The following is a 20852-nucleotide window of genomic DNA, read 5'->3' as shown; positions in this document are numbered from 1 at the left end:
CCTAAAGCGTCAACTTCTACGTCGAGTCCAACAAGGTTTTCTCTCGCAGGTCCTCCATCCTTCTTTTGGCTCTCCTACCTTCTCTACTCCAACGTCCACCATCGACTACACTAGCATCTACCGAACATGTAATGCCCACGTCATTTCTCGGTCATCCCATCCCACCTCACATGTACTTCGGTTTGATCAGCTGATTGTGCACAATCCACTAGGATTCTGTGCCCCCTCATCATCGAATACTACATACATCCTCTTCGAACAACAGGGTTACTAGTATGTTTCTTCCTTGGCCCGCAACACCACCACCCATGTTCATGTGTCCTCTAGCTATTACATCTACATTATCATCCCATGTGGGCAATCTCTTGTGCATTGTCTGTCTGCAGTGGTCTTCGTCATGTTGATTGGGTCTTTGAAAGGGAAATGGGCTCAACCATTTCCTATAATCGATTTTGGTGTTTAACGTCCATCACAAATCTTATGGACTAACTAGTTTGCCTAGTTGATATTTTCTTAGATGCATAAAGTTCAAATACACACATAAGAAAAATACCTCTTGGGAATTCTAGAAGCATGGAGCAAAACAGATTTGCACCAGCCTGCGGCGCACCGGACAGTGTCTGGTGTGCACCTGACAGTCTCCGGTGCCTAGGCTGGCGCGCACAGCGAACTGGCCGCTCTCGGGAATTCGCAGTGCTTCTCCGCTAAAAATCACTAGACTGTCTGGTGTGTCACCGGACTGTCCGGTGAGCCCACGGAGCAACGGTCGACTTCGCCAACGGTCGACTGCACCGCAGTCTGAAGTGTCAAAAGTTCAGAGACGGTCTGCGATGTCAGGTCGCACCGAACTGTCCGGTGCACAAAATGGACAGACGACTTCAACGGTCAACAGCTCCAGACCCCAACGGTCAGCTGACGTGGCACTCACCGGACAGTGAACAGTGCAGTGTCCGGTGCACCACCGGACTGTCCGATATACCCATCGACAGAGAACTCAGCCAACGTCTAAGTGACCGATTGAGAAAGGGAAAAGGTTGAAAAAGACCCGGCCTTTGTGGCCTCCTCAACGGGGAGTAGGTTCTTTGGAACCGAACCTCGGGAAACAAATCGTCGTGTTCACTTGTGTTGATCATCACCATTCGATTTGTTTCTTCCCTCTCCTCTCTCTCTCTCAAAAGTTCTCTTGCTACAATCTCTTGAGTTTGCTCCCAAAGTTATCTGCATTGATTGAGCAACTCATAGCAAAAACTATCTTTCGCACTCCGAATTCACTATTATTTATTTCTAACCCTAACCTCGGGTGAAGTGTGTGGTCAAAGTTTATAATTTTCAGATTTCGCCTATTCACCCCCCCCCCTCTAGGCGACTTTCAGTCTTCATCACCAACATCTTGTCATACCTTGCGTCAAGAGTACTCGCATTTGAGAAAGATCGTCCACCTGAACTGCCCGCCTTCGGGTAGCAGTGGCTGCTCCCTCCACGACTTCAACCGCCTCCACCTCAACCTCGATTACTTTGTTAACTGAAAAGGGCTATAGTCTGCATGAGCTAATCATCGGTTTCTACTCCAGTTGCTACTATTAAATTGTGATGTAGCTACGATTGCCGGATCTTAGCTTTTGACTTCTACATATCGTATGTGATGCTCACGCTAAGATTGCGAGGTATGTCACAATATATTTAGTAGTTAGGATATTGTAATATAATATTGCCATATGTACTCTATATATACCACCGGAGAGGCTCAACGCAATGCAATACAAGCCATGCATTATACGCAATTCTTCTTGCTTTCACTTATATCTTGGGAGGACGAGACAATATTGTGAAAACACAATTTTGCTCTATTTTACTTTTTTTTTCTCGAACGCGCAAGAGACATGCGCATCTTTTCATTAAGTAGGAAGAGAAAAAGATCCAAAATGGATCAGTATCAGTACAAGAAGAACATAGTCTATTTTACTACAGTTCATAATCTGTTTTCCTGTGGGTACTCAGTAAATAGAACATAGCCTAGTTGTGATGCAAGCATGAAATACCACAGGGATCAATCAGCATATTTTATTTTAAATCAAGACTTACGTGGTCATCAATCTCAGAATATCCTGTGCATGTGGATCACCAGAACGTTTCTGAATACCGTATTGCTGGCATGATACAACATATGTGAATTTCATATCAGCTATAGCTTTGCATTGAGTCAATAGTGGTGATTCATCAGATTCAGATAACAGGTCAGCTGCTCTAAAACCCTCCATAAGGTCTGAAGAAAGCAAGTCAAATAATGAAATAGTCATAAAATACTTAGAGTATCGAAATAGGATCAGCTATCAAGTATTCAGAAAATACCATCATCTCTGGCCATATCAAGGGAAGCCTGAAGGACTAAAGCTTGTCTGTAGTACATCATCCCTCTTACTGTAAAAAGCACAACAATAAACAATTATTAAATTAATGAATTTATCAAACATGTACTATATACAAAGTAGTTTCATTGAGAGAAGAAAATATAGTAGCAGCTATGACAGAAGCCAAAGATTGTACCAGTTCTTGTCAAAGTTTGTCCCCGGTATGATGCCCAAAGGCGAAGCTGCTCTTCAGAATGCTCAGTCTCGTGGAGTTGATCTTCACTCTCACAATGCACCCTTTCAAGAAAATTTTTCCATTCATCTGCAAGGATGTTGGATAGAAAACATTGTTTTCATTATCAGAAGAATGTGGAAATATTGAGGTGTGCCTAGCCACAATCAAAATTTCAGCAAAGAACCTGGGTAGATTTTTTGCAAATAAAAAAGGATGGAAACTCCGTCCTCATTCTGTTCTGCTAGTGCTTGTGAAGAGAAAAGAACATCTTCTTTATAATAAGGAGTCAAGACACTGCAATAGCCACCCAGTGAAGAGGAATTAAAACAAGGGTAATTAGAACATGTATAGTAACTCTAGTTAACAAAAGTTCACAAAAGAAAGCAATATGATTTGAGGATATGAATAGAACTGTATCGCATGTTAGTCAATAATGCATGTAGATAATTTAAGACTGGCCCATAAAGCTTTGGATTGTACTGTGACACAATAAATCACTTGTAGTCAATAACTTCATGGAATAAAGGTGTAGAGTTTCATCAAAAGAACAACAAAAAATGTTTAAGTGTGCAAAGTGTACAGGTATAGATATTTTCATCTCTCTTCTAGTTTATCTACAAGATACTACCTTCCATCTGGAGCTAATATGTTTTGTTGATCACTAAGTGAGGATGAGCTTTCTTTCTCAAAAGAGATATCACATATAAAAGAGAGCCAACAAGCTTTATTTAACTGAAAATAGTGTTGAATATCTAAGTAAAATAGAAACATAATAACTCCATGGATAATAAATCGAAGTCTGTTATCACTCACTAGTAAAACATAAAAGGCAGCTAGGAATGTTATAGTATAGATCTTAAAGTGAGTATAACTTACGAGAAGGGCAACATTTGCCGCACTTTTGGAGCATCTGGCATCGACATAAAAAGAGAATTAGCAAAGAAAGATATCCTCCTCCTAGCATCCAGGTTTGTAGGGACATCCATAGCCGATTCCTTCACCGTGAGTAAAAGTCGAAGCCTTTTTATCTGAAACCAATAAATATACATAATCACAAAAATAGCTTTATTCAAGATTAAGTACATTTAATACTAGAAAATAATAAATAAAGTCTGACAAGAAAGAGAACCTTTTCATTCCATGCTTGGGTTTTCTTTACAGGAAAATCAATAGCTTTCGTGAACAACTGATCTTGTTGGTCAAGTGATGTCATTCCTTCAGATCTTTTATTATTTGCACCATGTATCAATTCCAGTAGTCTGCCAAAGAGATAATTATAATAATAGATATATCAAAAGAAAATACAATAAACAACCAACAAGAACCTAGCTGTGATCACCAAAGATATTGATGAAAAACTATGTGTGGCCACCTGAGTAACTGCAAACTATTCATTGTGAACAAAAACATTTTTGTCTATCAAGAACACTGATGTTTTCACATAATAAGATAGGCATCTTCAGTTGGCAACTTAATTTACCACACCAAAACTGAGGTGGCCACAGCTTTACTCACATAATGTTTGGTCCCTCCCGTAACTTAATCTCTAACTTCTTAGCTTTTTGGTTCACATGTTATGGACTCATGTTTCTTGCCTAACTTTACCTAAGGTTAGGTGGCTATTTTTCTTGGCACAAATGTGTGGACCAACGTTAGCCACCATAGCAAAACATGTGTGGTAACATAGCTACCAACCAAATATGATCAAACTGCCCCATTATGGCACCATGTTATAGGAGACACCAGCGAAAGGGCCTCTAGCGTAATGGTTAAGGCTTTCGAGTAGCACCTCCAGGTCCCGGGTTCGATCCCCCTCGGGGGCGAATTTCGGGCTTGGTTAAAAAAATCCCCTCGCTATGTCTCGCCCGCTATCGGATTACGTCCCATGTGCCACCCTCCGGTAGGGCCGTTGCAGAGTGGACGGTGATGGCCCGCTAGTGATGCGGGGTCAGGGTTCGGGGATTTTCTCGGCCGAGACCATGTTTCGGTCTCTTCTTAACATAATACCGGGAGGGCGGTGTTTCCCTCCCGGCCAAGTTTTTTTGTTATAGGAGACACCAAGAAATTTTGAACGACTATACCTACAAGAAAAAAAGAAACAACTCTCATTATTTTTTTTGAACAAACGCAGGAGAGCTGCGTGTCATTATATTAAGAAGAAAAAAAGAACATAGGAGAGACAAGACTTGTCAACCCCTAATTACAAAGGCCCCTAGGCCGAGACCCCTCCGGCAATAACACAACGCACCACACACACACAAGGTAACAACCCGACCAATAACGACTACCAGCAGGAAAACTGCTAAGGTCCCCTAGGGAGCTGGCGCAGCAGGAGGTCCTGCAGAGCTGATGCACCAGCCAAACACCAGCCAAACAACTCTCATTATGCCCGAATAACTTCTTTAATATCCATTTTGTAACCAAATAATATAATATTATTTGGTTTCCTGTGTTTTTGGCCAAGTTTCCTGTGTTTTTGGCCTCCCTAAGGAGGCCTTGTACTCTGTTTCAGGTCTCTTTGACCTGGGCTTATTTCTTCTTAATATATTGAGGCGCAGTTCTCCTGCATTTTTCCAAAAAAAAGGGATGCGCAGGGGCGTGGCCGCACCGGCAAGCGCGGGGGCGGGGCCGCGCCGGCAAGGGAAGGAGAGAGCCTACGCAGGGCGCTTGAGTGGCGCCGGCGAGGTCGACCACAGGCAGGGCGCGACCAGCGGCTCACTGTGGCCAAGCAGGGACGGCAAGAGCTTGAAGAAGACCCTGGGGTAGCGCAGACCAGAGGGAGCAGCCGACGGCGGCCGTGCAGAGAGGCCGTGGAGGGCGTCACAACTGGAGGCGAGGCCGTCGGAGAGGTGCGGCTTTCCGGAGGGAAGCACGTGCCATCGAAGGGGTCGCGGCCGTCGGGAGGCGTCGGAGGGAGGGGGCGCGGTCGTCGGGGGAGGGGACGCGACCGTCCGGCAGGAAGGGGAGCGCATCTGGCTAGGAGGCAACGCCGACGAGTAGGGGAGGGCACGGCCGGCGGCGGACTGTAGCAGCGTGGGGAGGTTGTGGGGTGGGAGGAAGGGGAGAAGAGAGAGAAACCGGCTCTGGTACCAAGTTGGAGAAACGCTAACCCTAATCAGGGTTGGGAGTGTATATATATAGCTGAGTATTGTGGGTCAAGGCCCATTAGAAGGGAGGGTATACACAGTAACGTAAATAACATTGTAACAGAAACACATGAATGGTTGTGTATTCAAGGGGGCCTCTCCAAACATCAACAAAATCCTCACTGAGATTCAAGATCATATCAAGTTTTGGGGAATGGCTGGTGCAAAGGATCTCAGGCGGTTGTGGCCCTAGGCTTGGATGTTTTGGTGCTGTTCGCAGCACCCCTGTTCGTTGATGCTGCTCCCAGCACACCCCCCCCCCTCTCTCTTTCTCTTCCTATTTTGTTTCTCCTTTTTTTTCTCCTTACCTTTTCTTCTTTTTCTGTTTTTTTTCTTTTGCTTATTTCTGCCTTTAAGGTATTCTGTATTTTGGTATTCTTCCTTTATCTTCTTAATACAATGGTGTGCAGTTCTCCTGCGCGTTCGAGAAAAAAAATGATGATTAAAGGCTACTCATCAAATGTGTAGAATGGTTTCTAGGTTCCGTACTCGCTGAGCTGGTCAACCATTATGTCCCTTGTAACCACTTCAAGCATGTCTTGGAACAATATGATGATCTGATCATGATCTTCTTTGTTGTTACTTTCCTGCATTGAAAGAACGAGAATAAAAATTTTCCACATTGAATTTATTAGAACAATGATAACTAATTTTATACCAGTAAGTCAAGCAGCTCAATGAACTTCTTGCTTAGGGTAGGAAGGTTACTCATGTTCAGCTCCTTTATCAAAGTCTCTTCTGCTATGTGCTCATCCACCGCATCGAAGATCTTTTGTATGTAACTGAAAATATCGCATAGTATATCAACTTTATCAATTGGGTTCAAAACAAAACTTAAGCTTTAGGGCTTGTTTGCTTAGAAGGGGATTGGAGGGGATTGAGGGGAATCCCCTTCTAAGCAAACAAGCCCTTAACAGTCAAGGGTGTAGTAATATGAATGAAAGCATAATAATGTCAAATGTACCCTCTCTCTCGTGAATCGATCACTAGTTCATATATGATGTTTTTGAAAGAAGCATAGCATTCCTTGATAGCATAAGTAAAATATGGATCCGATTTCATCCTCTTCTTTAGATCACGATCTTTTCCACCACTATCTGCGGCCATATCCAATGCTATTGGAATCTGAAATACAGTCAATAAAAAAATTGGAAAAAAAACTCATCGAAATAGATAGCACAGAAATAGACGGCAAACAAGTTACAAGAATAATATACCTTGCTGGCAAGCAGGAATGGTGGCCATTGGATTATATCCATATCACGATCTTTGCAGTATGGAACAAGTAACAAGTCCTTCTCTCTGCCATTTTTTTAATATCATAAACAACACCTTGGCAAGAAGGCAAACAAAGAAGTCTATATATGCATGAGTAAAGATAGGATGTTGCACCTGTCGTCTATCAAATCTTCCTCACGGAAGCTTGTGATAATTAAATTCCAAATCTGAGCAAATCTTGCGGCTATTTTTTCTTGTTCTCTGGTATCCTCAGATGTCTAAAAAAATCAAATGTACCAGGTGACAAACAAAAAAAGTGTAATACATATTTTCCATGGCAAGAATCTACATTAGACGTAGCCTCAAGTAAAAGCTGTTAAAAAAACTCGACCTGCGATGGGTAAGACAGCCCCCGGGCATTGTATTAAGAAGAAGACCTTCTCGCACAGGTCGAGAAAACCCCCCGAACCCCTGCCCCATCCATACACAGCGGCATCGAAGCCCATGTGAGAACGACCACGACCGGGGCTGAGCCTTAGACCTGTGCTTTGGCGTGGGACAGACGAGGGGATTTTTTTTAACCACAGCCTGAAATTCGCTCCCACGGGGACTCGAACCCAGGATCTGAGGAGTGCTACTCAGACCACCTAACCAACTCAGCTAGAGGCCCTTTCGCTCAAGTAAAAGCTGTTAGAAAAAAGAATCCACACCTTAGAAGGTTTGGAGAAAGCAGCCCGGAATCCTCTCCTTTTGCTTGTGTCAGATGGAATCAAGCATTGATTGAAAGCCTTAGGCAGGGATTCGAACCGAGATCTCAACATCCCCAATGTCCTTATCTGATCTCATGAAACCAGCAACAGTGCACAGGGTAAGTTAGTTAGATCACTTATAAATTAATAATAAAGAACCATCAAAAAGTACAATGCAGCCCAAAAGCTCTGTATGCATGAAACAAGCTAAGTGTTCATACACATGAACACACACAAAAGAGGTGTGTCAGAAGAATTTGAGCTTCTATCAACTCAAACAGAGAAATGTGTCAGAAAAATTTTAAAAGAAAGTGACACTTAAATCTGAAGATCATATCCAGTGATACCGATTTCAAAAACTGGTGCAAATAGACACAAAAAAATAGATGAATTTGAGGACATGACTGAGCTAATCTATTATGCTACAAGATTTCGATGCAGAACCTGACTGCATACTGAGACTGGGAAAAAAGGCCAGATAGGAAAGCAAATATTTCATTTGTTGCTGAAGATTGCATAGGAGAATAACTAAAAATATAACGTCACACAATGAAACAAGCACAACCAACCCCAGTCTACAAAATAATAAAGTAATTTATTGGCAAGCTTTACTAACCTCACCAAGACGGCGACAAGCCCCATAGACACCACCAATTAGCGTTGAGAAAATTGCATACCAAATTTGAGTATCCATGAAATAGACCTAAAGCACTCAACTAGGGTAAGTCAAAATAGGAGCAACAGAGCCTACCATTCAAGACAACAAAAAAGGGCAAGAAGCATACAAGAATAATAGGAGCCCAAAGCGCAATGACAACACCAATGTTGTTATTTGCTGCAGATTAAAAAGAAAATTAAGCAAATATCAAAATATCTAATAGAAGATCATCATTTCGCGGTATACCATGGGGGAAAAACTCATGCCACTTAAATGTTCGTATTGGCTCCTTCATTATATCTTTTGTTGGCTGCACAAGTGGTTTGATCTGCACGATAGGACATAGGTACACATGAGAGGTGAGTAACCCAAATTTTGACTTATCAATAACAAAAGGAGGAAATGTCAACTAATCTACAGCTCTCTATCCTGAATCTCTTTTTATCGAATACCCAGGAGAGCTGTGTATCTTTGTATAGAGGAAAAAAGGTCTGTCTGATACATGCTTAACCCCAGCCTCGGACAGAGCAAGGGACTATAAACAAAGTTTCGCAGATTTTGATGAGACAGAACTCACATAGAGAGTAGTAGGATACACATTTTATTCGCTTAAATGTTAATCACTTTTTAAGCCCATTTTGCATGAGGTCCATTAACATACACAATTTTGGACCTGCTACTACATAACTTACACTTCTTTTTTTTTCTCGAACGCGCTGCACATCATTATATTAAGAGAGGAAGGTCCTAAGTGGACCGAAATACAACGCCCTGAGGGCAGAAAAAAACAAAAAAAAAACACTGGACCCGAAAACCAAGACATAACACCCAAGCCTCCTCTCCACCACCCAAGAAGGTGAAACAAAGCAAAAAGGAGGGCTGCCAGGCCCCACTAGACCCTATTTAAGGTAATAATAAGCCCCAGACTGTCTATATGCTTAGCTCCCGCCTTATTCCAACTTATCAACTCATCTAAAAACAACCTTTTAACCGAGCTAATGGAAGGGCTCACTCCATCAAAAACATCCTTATTACGAGTGAGCCATATGCACCAAGCCCCAAGAATTATGACACTATTGAAACCCTTCCTCTTGCACATGTGCACTTTTTTTAAGAGTCTTTCCCCACCACTCAACAAAGGACTGTTCATCAACAAACGGAGTGAGGTCACCTAACCCGATGGACGACAAAATGAGATGCCAAAATTGTCTAGTAAAACTGCAGGTGCAGAGGATATGCTGGACTATTTCCTGCTCTTGATCACATAGGGGACAACACACCGGGTACTGCAATCCTCTCCTTTGGAGCCTGCCAGCGGTCCAACACTTGTTCCTTATTGCTAACCAAAGGAAAAACTTGCATTTTGGGGGAGCCCAAGTCTTCCACAACCTTTTCCATGGCTCAAAGGAGATAGACCCCATGAAGAAGGCTCTGTAGGTCCCAACTTGCATCTAAAGAATTGTTGAACTGCCTCACTCTTGTACAATCTATCCTCCTGTCGGAGCAAAGAATTGGTCTAGAACTTGAACTAAATGCTAGGGATTTCATATATATTCCCCCTGAATATACGGATGCACATGTACAATAGAAAAAATGAAGACATTGATCAAATAATACCTCCACATAGAAGCTCACAACCAATTTAGTGGCCAAAAGCAAGACCCAGAACATTGTATACCTACAAGCGCAACAAGCCAACAACACTCATTAAAGGCATTCAATGGTAAACTAAAAGAAATAAAAAACTGAGATAGGCAAGCATACTTGAAAAGGGAGAATGCGCCCTCATGCATTCCTCTTCCAACAAATAAGCGAGGCTGTATAAGTTTTAGATTAATCAATACTACCTAAAGCGTAGTAAGAACAAAATCAGCTTAAAAAGGTAAAACAAGAAATACCTGCGACCACCACATTATGAATGTTACGACTTTAAGATTTGATCTCTCAAGAGCTCTCCTAATTACAGGGAAAAGAAATAGTGTAGCGGACAGCAAGTTTGGTGCCAAATAAATCACAACTGCCAAAATGTATAATGATGGCTGATTCTGACCATCACCAAGCCAACTTTTAATTGCTCTTGCAAGACCAGTTGGATTCTTCCAAGTGTATGCATAAGTTACAGGCAAAATCACAACCCAAGAAGCAGCTGATAGTAACTTCAAGATGTATCGTAGCTTAACAACAAGAGACATGTTTCTTCTTGCTTTCCAGCTCAAGATGATATCCAAGATTGCTGCAGTACAAAATACCCGATTAAATGATAGTGACAATTTCTGTAATCTCAACAAACATAATGCTCCTCCAATTTTGTGCTAAGTAAATTGTTTTATCCTTTTGCCCGGCTATTTTGATATAAATGTGCTCATAAATCTCATCATTCTTGCACAGAACTTTTAAATATATTGTTACTGCAACAGAAGCTCTAGCTGTTCTCATTGTTACCAAAAAAACTCATAGAGGTGAAGTCCACAGATATTTAGATATCATGATCAACTGCAAAATCATGTGTAGCCATTCGCCCTATTGCACAGCAGTCTTGTTTTGTATTCACAATTGATGAGAATGAGACTGACTATATGACGCCCTTTTTTTTTACAAACTCAGGAGAGCTGTGTGTGATAGCAATTAAGAAGAAGAAACGGATAAGGGGGCGCAAACATACAACTACTAGGAACGACCAGGAGCTAGGAGCAGGCTCTGAAGGGCAGCAGCTCCAACTAAACACCAAGCATTTCCTTCCTCAACTATATCCAACATAACACTTTGAACACAAGGCCTAGCCCCCTCAAAAACACAAAGATTACTGTGTTTCCAAATCTCCCAGGCTACCAAGATAATTAGGGAGTTGAGGCCCTTCCGAGATTTCTTCCCAACATTTTTTGACTATGTGACACCTTGATAATTCAACAATCCCAACCATTTTTTTACAAAATACCAAGTTGCAAACATTTTTTCTTGAACACACAGGAGAGTTGTGTATCATTAAATTAAGAAAGAAAGAAGGGTCCAAAAATAGACCAAGTACAAACACAAAGGAAAGGCACCCTATGGTGGCCGCAACTTAGAATACCTGAAAAGCATCCACGGTAGAACACCTAAACAACCCACCATCTACACAGCCCCAACGCGCCAGCTCAACACCAAATAACATCTTCATCTTTGATGTTACCACAAACTCCCTCTGTCAGACCTTGCAAGACACCTGGAATGGGAGCTGTAAGAAGAGCCAGATACTTGGCCCCAGCGAACTTCCATAAAACAATTTCTTCTTCAGCTCTTCTGATAGCTACCTCCAAGTTGGGTTTAATTTTGTCAAAGACACAACCATTTCTATTGTTCCAGAGAGTCCACAGCCCAAGGGTGATCAAAGAATTAAGCCCTTTTTTTGCAATCCCCTGCAACTGTTCACTATTTCTACTCCACCACTGCATAGTGCTCTCTTCCCCCAGTTGAGGAGCAAAACCTTGCAGATTAACCTGTCCAAGCAGTTGGAACCAAAAGTTCCTAGCAAAGACACCCCACCAATATATGGTCTATATTTTCTTGTTCTTGGTCACACAAAGGACATGTCAGGATGACTTAATCCTCTTTTCTCTAGACGGTCTGCTGTCCAACACCTTAAATCAGCTAGCCAAAGGAAGAATTTACATTTAGGTGGTGACCAACTTTTCCAAATTAATTCCCAATGTTCAGAATGGGTCGACCCAATGAAGAATCCCTTATAGGCAGCTTTTGCTGAGTAGTTTCCATCAGTAGCAAACCTGAATATATATGTTTGTCCTCCATGTTTGGTGTCACACCCGGATTTGGAAAGCTTAAAGCAGTTGCTTTTAGTTGGTCAGGTATTTAATACTAGTAGAACCCCACATACAGCTAGTCAACTTTAGCCAAACGGGACATTTGCTGAGATCGTTGATGTGTACTCACCCTTGCTTAAAAACACCAAACCCCAGGTTGTCTCATTGCAACCAGTGCTCAGGAGAAGATGAAGGCAACATGGAGTATTTTCAGGAGGTTTCAGGACTACGACGAGTTCTATAATAGATTAGTGGCAAACCCCCAGTCATCTGCCTGTGAAGACCTTATCGTACTGCGTTTCGTTCAGCACTTTGATTATGACTTAAGTTAATGACTTTGTGGATGTTTTGGACATCGTGATGTAATAAAGTACTTATTTCCTCTTTTATTTTGAGCAATGTGTGATGATGTCTAATTATGTAATCGTTGTGTACTTGAATTTCTGATCCTGGCACGTACATGGTTTGCATTATGTTTGCCTTTGTAATACACTGAATTTGTGGGTATAAAATTTCTTCTCTAATATCTACCAAATTCGGATGTTACCTCTTTTTGTCCTCTCTATAGTCTTCTTTTCTCTTCTTTTTAGTAGAGTTGGATTATTTTATTTGGAATTGTATCACTACTTTTGTAGATTAAACCTAGGGGAGACATGAAATGTTGCATCATGCTGAGCCTAAACTTTACTTTTTGTTTGATGCATATGTTTGGAATATTCAATTTTGAATTTGTGGTTTGGTTGGATTTGAATTCAAAATAGAAAATAAAAAAGAAAAGGGATTACAAATTCAGAATAAAAAGGAAAAGCCAAAGCAGCCTGTAGCCTGCCCCTGCTCGGCCTATCGGCCCAGCTTCTCGCGCCCGCCCCCTCTCTCTCTGACCGGTGGGGCCTGCCTCGTCAGCGTCGTTACTCGTTCGCCCCAGCGCGCCAGAGTCGCTGCACCGTGGACCCGCCCTGTCAGCTCCGTCCTCCCCGTAACCGCGGTGATCCCCGATGCGCATGCACGCTAAGAAAGTCGGCCTCGTCGCGCCCCAAGTTCCCCAGCTCCCTTTTGAGCCCCGCGCACCCGCTCTCTCTCCCCTGCCTCACTTCACTCGCTCCCAACCTCTCTCGTGCACAGTCGCCGCCGCCCGAGCTCGCCGTTGATCCACGCCCGTCGCGCCGTCTACCCGGAGCTCCAGACATTGCGCCAAGCCCTCCACGAGCACTGTCCCGAGGTGAGGAACCGTTCCCGTGCCTTTTTTGCCCCGATTCCTTTCCCTTTGCGGCGAATTAGAGCTTGTCGAAGCTCTGTCGCGCCGGTCCGCCACACCCGCACGGCGTCCGACTGATTCAGCCTCGCCCCGTGTTTGCTGTTCGATCCTAGGTGTCCCACACCCCTCACCGAAGCCTGCGCCGGCCTCGACGCGCTTGATCACCTTTCCCCACAGCCGAGATTGCTCGTCGGAGTGACCCCGACCCGTCTGGAGCGCCCCCTCCGCCATTCACCCGTTTCCAGCCCCGCTCTCACGGTCAGAGCCCCGCCATCGAGTTCGTCTGGTCCCTCTCATTGGTCCTGGCCACAGCTCTGGTGACCTTAGACCCCCTGGAGCCTGCACCTGCCTCGTCTCCGGCGACTTCACCGTCGCCCGAAGCCGCCAACCCCCCTGGCGTTTGACCTTAACCGTCTGCCTCTGATCCAGCGGCCCAGATCACTGAATACCGATTCACGTGGGCGCCCCCTGACCCTGGGTCCCACTCGTCGGTCGCCTGCGCCCCTGGTGCTGGGCCCGATTGGTTAGCCCGCCCTCACCCCCTGAGCCGCTGACTGCCCTGGCCCGCCTGTCAGTGCGCGCGCCTACCCGCAGACCTGATCTTGGCCGTTGATCTTTTTTTTTCTCGAACACGCAGGAGAACTGCGCGTCATTATATTGAAAGAGAGAAAGGTCCGAAATGGACCAAAGTACAAAGCCATAACAGGCAAAAATAAATAGAAAAATAAAACAGTGTAGCCTCATGCACTAGGAAAAGCCCTAGCCCCCCTAGCAAATGCAGCCAGAAGCCCAAGACTCTCGAGCTGCTTCGCACCAGCCATACACCAGCACTCCACCTCATCCAAGAAAAGCCTCTGAATGGTGCTTAATGATGGGTTGACACCATCAAATACCGCCCTATTGCGATGCAGCCATAAACACCAGGCCCCCAGGATAATGAGACTATGGAAACCTTTTCTGATATGTTTGGGGACCCTCCTATGCACCTTGCCCCACCAATCCACAAAAGAGCCCGCCTCCCTAGTAGGCGTAAGATGACCCATCCTCAAAGCTGAAAATATAACATGCCAAAATTGTCTAGCGAAACTGCAAGAGCACAAGAGGTGCAAAATAGTTTCCTGCTCTTGATCACATAGTGGACAGACCACCGGGTGAGGTAATCCTTTCCTCTGAAGTCTATCCGCAGTCCAACATTTATTCCTTATCGCCAGCCAAACAAAAAATTTGCATTTGGGGGGTGCCCACGACTTCCACACCCATTTCCATGGCTGGAAAATAATAGCTCCCATAAACAACGCCGAATAACAAGATTTGGAAGAGAAAACACCAGAGCTCGAGTGCACCCACACATGTCTGTCCTCCTCCTGATTAAGCACCACTCCACTTAAAGCATCCCACAGCTGCAAATACTGATGTAGACCAATCAAAGATAAAGGATTCGTGATATCGCGAACCCATTGCCAATTATGCAACGCCTGAGCAACAGTTCTCGAACTAAATGGCTTGCTGCTCACCATATTAACAACTTCAGGTGCAAAATCCTGTATCCTCTGCCCATTCAGCCATCTGTCTGACCAGAAAAAAGTATTGGTCCCATTCCCAACAACAGAGATCACCGAAGCATTAAAAAATTGTCTAACTTGCTGCTGCACAGGGATACTCAAACCAAGCCACGACCGAGTTGGATCAGTCTTCTCTAGCCAGAGCCACTTAGCCTGCAGTGCCCAACTCATCAATTGCAAATTAGGAACACCAAGACCCCCTAAACTTAGTGGCCTTGTCACACTCTCCCAGGGAACAACACAACTTCCACCATTCACCTCCTTTCGCCCTTTCCAAAGAAACCCTCTTCGAATCTTGTCAATTGATTTAATAACCCATTTGGGAATTTTAATGGCAATAAGGAGATAAATTGGGATGGCTGATAAGACAAACCGCACCAATGTTGTCCTTCCGGCCAGGTTCAATAAACGAGCCTTCCAGTTAGGGAGTCTATCTGCAAATTTATCTATCCACATCTTAAGATCATTTCGCTTCAGCTTCCTGTCTGAGATTGGCAGCCCCAAGTAAGAGCAAGGAAAAGAGGCCAAACTGCACCTCAGCACATTGCAGCCCTCTTGAACCACATGCTCCTCACATCTGATAGGAATAGCATAACTCTTATTCATATTGGTAACCAATCCAGAGGCTGACCCAAAACAATTCAGAATTAATCTAACACATTTCAGATCTTCCTCAATAGGTTTAACAAACAGGACCACATCATCAGCATAGATAGAAAGCCTATTACGGACTCCTGCCCTTTCCAAACTATGCAGCAATCCCCTACATTCAGCAGCCCTAAATAGACTGCTAAGCACGTCCATGATCAGCACAAACAGCATAGGGGAGAGAGGGTCTCCCTGACGAAGACCTCTCCGATGCTTTATATGGATTCCAGGAGACCCATTTAATAACACTTGCGTAGAAGTTGAAGCCAGCAGATTTGAAATCAAATTGCGCCAAATAGGACCGAAACCCAGGTGAGATAAAACTTCAAGAAGGAAAGCCCACGATACCGAGTCAAAGTCCTTGGAAATGTCAAGCTTCAGAAACAGGCTGTCAACCTTTCTCTTGTGAAGGGATTTAATCGATTGTTGGACCAACATAAAATTATCATGAATCGATCTACCTCTGATAAAAGCACTTTGATTAGATTCTACCAATTCATGCAGACGAGGGCCCAAACGATTAGCGAGTAATTTTGTGACCAATTTAGCAACACTATGAATTAGGCTAATTGGCCTGAAATCACCAGCCGACGAAGCATCCATCTTTTTAGGGATCAAAATAATGTAGGAGGAATTCAGTTGTCCCAATCTCTGAACATTGCCCTGGTGTATGATAGACAGAGCCGCCAGCAGATCCACCTTAATGATACTCCAACAAGATTTATAGAACCTCCCTGTAAACCCATCAGGCCCAGGAGCCTTATCAGACGGAAGGCACGCAATTGTGTCTAACACTTCTTTCTCTGAGAAGGGGCACTCAAGATCACTGAGATCCACGGCCTCTCTGTGACAACTCGACAAATTAATAGTGCTTTGCCTCTGAAAATCAGCACCCAAAAGACCGGAAAAAAATCCGTCAAGCACCTCCTGCATATCCTCATGGTTAGAGACCACTCTTCCTTCATCTTCTAGATATGAAATGAAATTTCTTTTCTTCCTGAAACGAGCCTGCATATGAAAGAATTTAGTATTTGCATCCCCCTCTTTTAGGTACTTAATCCTGGACCTCAATCGTGCAATTGTTCTTTCCATAGAAGCATAAACAAAACAATGTTGCTTCAGCTTCCCAATCAGCCAAAACTCATCTTCTGACAAAACTCTAAAGTCCTGTGCTGATTCCAACCTATGCATCACCTCTCTAGCAAGACCCAACTGGTTTCTCACATTTCCCACCTCTCTATGCCCCCAGGACTGCAGCTGTTTAGCAAGCCTTCTGAGCTTTTGGGACAGCCTTTCCAAAGGGCAGGTTGCCAACATTGGTTGATTCCATGAATCAGCCACCACCTCATTGAAACCAGGGAGCTTGGGCCAGAAACCTTCAAAATGAAATCTGCCCTCCCCTTTACAATCCTCTCTAAATTTGAGAGTTAAAGGGCAATGATCAGAGCAAACAGAGGCGTTGCTATACAGCAGACAATCAGGGAAAAAATCCTCCCAACTAGAAGTGCAAAAAACATGATAAAGCTTCACAAGGGTGGGATCCTGTCTCTGGTTCGACCAAGTAAATTTTCTGCCAATCAAAGGAATTTCTTTCAGCTCCATGGAGTTAATTAGGCTCCTGAAATTACCCAACAAAGTCCTATTGATGTTGGAATTATTCTTATCCTCGGGCTTGAAAATCAAATTAAAATCACCACATAAAAGCCATGGTCCAATACAAACATCTCTGATTTCTCGTAATTCTTGCAGGAAAGAAAGTTTGTAACTGTCCTGATGAGGCCCATACACTCCTGTAAACCACCAAGCAACACCAGACTCATCCTGGAATTGAACTGAGATCGAATAATCTTTTATAATAGATGCAACCGAGGAGAAAGTACCATCACGCCAAGCAATCAGCACTCCCCCCTAGATCCCTGAGCTGGTTTAAAAACAAAGTTACTGAAACCAGCCCCAAGGATGGAGAGTATATCATAATCTGAAACGATACTTAATTTGGTTTCCTGCAAACAAATGATTGAAGGCCTAAGATCAACCACCACAGATTTAACAGAATCCCTCTTTGCTCGGTCATTAAGGCCTCTCACATTCCAACACAAAAAACAGCGATCTATCATTGACATAAAGACATCCACCTAATGAGATAAACCAGCAACAGGCCCTAACACTGCGCCACAAGAGGCACCTGCCATCCAAAAAGCGCAGCAACTGCAGCAACATGGCTACCAGAGAGTCCATTTTTGAATAACCTTGCATAACCGTTGGCATCTTCAAGAGAGATGTTCTCCATCTCATCACAAAAACCCAATTGTCTACAGACCTGGGCAGCAGAACTAGAACCCAATTCTGGAGGAAACTTGGCCACCCTCCTGCTACGCCTGGGAATGAAATTAGCAGGCACAGTCCTCCTCCTTCTATTGGTGGTTCGAGGAGGAGGCAGCAAACTATTAATCGGACCAGTGACATCATTCTTGAACTCCAGCAGCTGTGAAGAAAGCACACACTCCTCATCCTGAACTGGCTCTATAACAAGCTTCTTTCTCCTGGAATAAACCTTGAGGCAGGGATCTGAGATAGAACGCCCGATACCCATTCGCTTGGTCTTTTTGTTAAAGAACCCCTCGGTTTTCCGAGAATCAACTTGTCGTCCTGGTTTCTTGCGCCTGAGCCCCTGGTTTCTTGCAGAGACCCCTGGATTTTGTTTTAATCACATAAATAGGTCTAAATTTGGGTTTTAAATCCCAAAACTTGTAAATTTCATACCTTTGTCATAAGAACTCCAAATTGGGTGGTTCAAATTGCAAAATGTCCATTATAATATTTCCTATCTGTTTAAATTATGTTCATTCACTGTTTCCATGTTTCAAATTTATGGTTGGTCTCTAGGTTAGAATAAGGCTATGGGAATTTCATTGGAAATAAAATAAAGGTAAAACCTAATGAATGTTCAAAATGCCTAACCTTGTAGACCTAATCCCATTTAATGTATGATCCCATCCCTGGAATAACTTTGTTTAAGTAATTTACTAAGATACACCTAGTTAGGAAACAATAGACTACTAGACATAGTGATCTACCACAAAACCTTTAATGCACATGTGTGTCTTTACCTTTTTATCGAACCTGTGTTCACTCTGTTGCATATGTTTGGTGTGTTGTTCTTTTGTTATTCCCCAAGTGTGTTCAATAAATGATTGCTTTGCGTAGACAACGAGCAGTCCGAGGTTCCCGAGTGTTTTGTAGGAGATTTCCCTGAACAGAAACCTGGTGAAGGCAAGTGTCATCTGACCCATTATGTCCTACTTACTTTATAATTCATTGTCCCGTGTACCAAGAATAGCCAGGCGGGATGACGCTTCCCCTCCCGCCTCCTCGACTCCCTCCTCCATCCTTTCGCCTCCCTGCCTTGGCCGACGCCCCTGCCTCCTCCTCTACCAGCCCCACGCCGGTTCTTATTCCAAGGCCGGCGGACACCGCTCTTTCCTCCCTGGCGTCGGTCGCTGCTTCCGTTTCTCCTCTCTCCGGTCCTGGCGGGCGTACAAAGTGTTAGACTACCCGTCTAGGGTTAGTGCTATTCCCTGTGTAATGACCGTTATACCCCTGTGTAATGGGCCTTGGCCCAGTTACTCTTCCTATTTAATACCACTCCCAACCCCTGATTAGGGGATGGGTTCCTATTCTAACATGGTATCAGCTTAGGGTTTCATCCTCTCCTCCTGCTACAGCCGCCAGCCGCCAGGGGACGTCTTCCCCTTGCAGCCGCGCCTCCCTCCCGCCGCCGGCCCTAGCCTCCAGCCGCCGGCCTCCCCTCTACCTCCCTCCCTCCCCTTCCCACTCGTCCCCAGCCGCCGGCCTCCATCCGCCGCCGGCCCCAGTCCCCAACCGAAGCCGCCGGCCTCCATCCGTCTTCACAGAGCCGCCCGACCCCGCTCTCGCGGCTCGTCGCGCCGCCAGGGGCAGCTGCCGCGCCGCCTTGGACGGCCGCCGCCAGGACGCGCCCCTGCCGCACTCGCGCCTGGGCGCCGTGCTGCTCTGGCGCCGACCCCGACGCCGCCCTGCGCCCGGCCCAGCCGCCGCTCCGCCTGCGCGCCCTGTCCTGTGCCAGCCGCGCCTCCCCTCTCCAGCAGAGCGCGCCCTCCTCCCCCTTCGCCTCCACCGCCGCAGCCCTCTGCTCACCCTCTGCTCATGGCGGACCTCCGACCCGACCCGCACCCTGCCGGCCTGGTGCAACCGTCCCTGACCGCGGATCTGGGCACGGCACCCACTTCCCTGGCCGCCGGCGTCGCCTCCCTGGGCCTCCCTACCACCGGCCAGACCCACCCCATGGGCCCCGGCCGCTCCGTGGCCGATGCCGAGGCTCCCTACATCGTCGGCCTACGGCCCATCCGCGACGTCTCTTCCCCGGCCCACCGTCGAGGCTCCCCACCGGGGTTTCCTGCCCTCGCGGCACCCCCCGGTACCGACTCCACCCTCGGCGACACCCTCGCCACGATCCAGGCGGTTGTGCTGGCCTCGCAGGAGCGTGCGCGCGCCGCCTCCCTCGCCCTGGAGCATGAGCGTGCTCTGGCTGCCGCTCTGACCACCCAGATGGCCACCACGCAGCGTCTCCTCGGCCGCCCACCGGTCGCCCCGGTGGAACCCCTGGAGGACCCCCGCGACTCCGACCTCGACACCGACCTCATCGCAGCTCTCCACGCTCAAGCCGCTGGTCTGCACAACATCCGGGCCCTCGTGTCCGTGGTGTTGGATCCGGCGTCTTCCCACTACCCCCGGTGGCGTGGACAGGTCCTCCTCACGCTGCGACGGTTCGTCCTCGACGATCACGTCCTCGTCGACCACGACGCTCCACCGCCTCGCTCCTGGTGCCTCATGGACAGCGTTGTCCTCTCGTGGCTCCACGGCACCATCACCGTTGAGCTACAGGACATCATCCGCGACCAGGCGGACACTGCGCGCCAGGCGTGGCTCGCTCTCGAGGACCAGTTCCTCGGGAATCGGGATGCTCGGGCACTCCACCTCGACGCCCAGTTCCACCTGTTCTCTCAGGGGGACCTCTCCGTGGGCGAATACTGCCGCCAGATGAAGGGCCTCGCTGACTCTCTCCGCGATCTCGGCGAGCCAGTTGCCGATCGTACCTTGGTGCTGAACCTCCTGCGTGGCCTCAGCCCCCGCTACGGCCACCTGAAGGCTCTCATCAAGAGGAGCGTGCCCTTCCCCACCTTCCACGCCGTGCGGA

General features: G+C 45.8%; 1 protein-coding gene across 1 annotated transcript in view; it reads right to left on the bottom strand.

The window, feature by feature from the left end:
* Positions 1-20852, bottom strand: part of LOC101202728 (uncharacterized) — a 76308-nt gene that overhangs the window by 23753 nt on the left and 31703 nt on the right. The window contains exons 14-31 of the mRNA NM_001398272.1: positions 10253-10587; positions 10119-10171; positions 9972-10032; positions 8601-8682; positions 8482-8531; positions 8313-8399; positions 7658-7783; positions 7122-7225; positions 6947-7031; positions 6694-6854; positions 6388-6511; positions 6219-6316; positions 3713-3842; positions 3460-3611; positions 2768-2877; positions 2545-2670; positions 2350-2418; positions 2083-2263 (exon numbers count right to left, since the gene is read on the bottom strand). Of these exons, the coding sequence (NP_001385201.1) occupies positions 2083-2263; positions 2350-2418; positions 2545-2670; positions 2768-2877; positions 3460-3611; positions 3713-3842; positions 6219-6316; positions 6388-6511; positions 6694-6854; positions 6947-7031; positions 7122-7225; positions 7658-7783; positions 8313-8399; positions 8482-8531; positions 8601-8682; positions 9972-10032; positions 10119-10171; positions 10253-10587 (2134 nt within the window). The remainder of the gene's footprint in view (positions 1-2082; positions 2264-2349; positions 2419-2544; positions 2671-2767; positions 2878-3459; positions 3612-3712; positions 3843-6218; positions 6317-6387; positions 6512-6693; positions 6855-6946; positions 7032-7121; positions 7226-7657; positions 7784-8312; positions 8400-8481; positions 8532-8600; positions 8683-9971; positions 10033-10118; positions 10172-10252; positions 10588-20852) is intronic.

Source organism: Zea mays, chromosome 5 (assembly GCF_902167145.1).
Source record: "Zea mays cultivar B73 chromosome 5, Zm-B73-REFERENCE-NAM-5.0, whole genome shotgun sequence".
NCBI lineage: Eukaryota > Viridiplantae > Streptophyta > Magnoliopsida > Poales > Poaceae > Zea > Zea mays.
The sequence above is the reverse complement of the archived record's forward strand: the minus strand, read 5'-3'. Positions and strand labels throughout refer to the sequence as shown.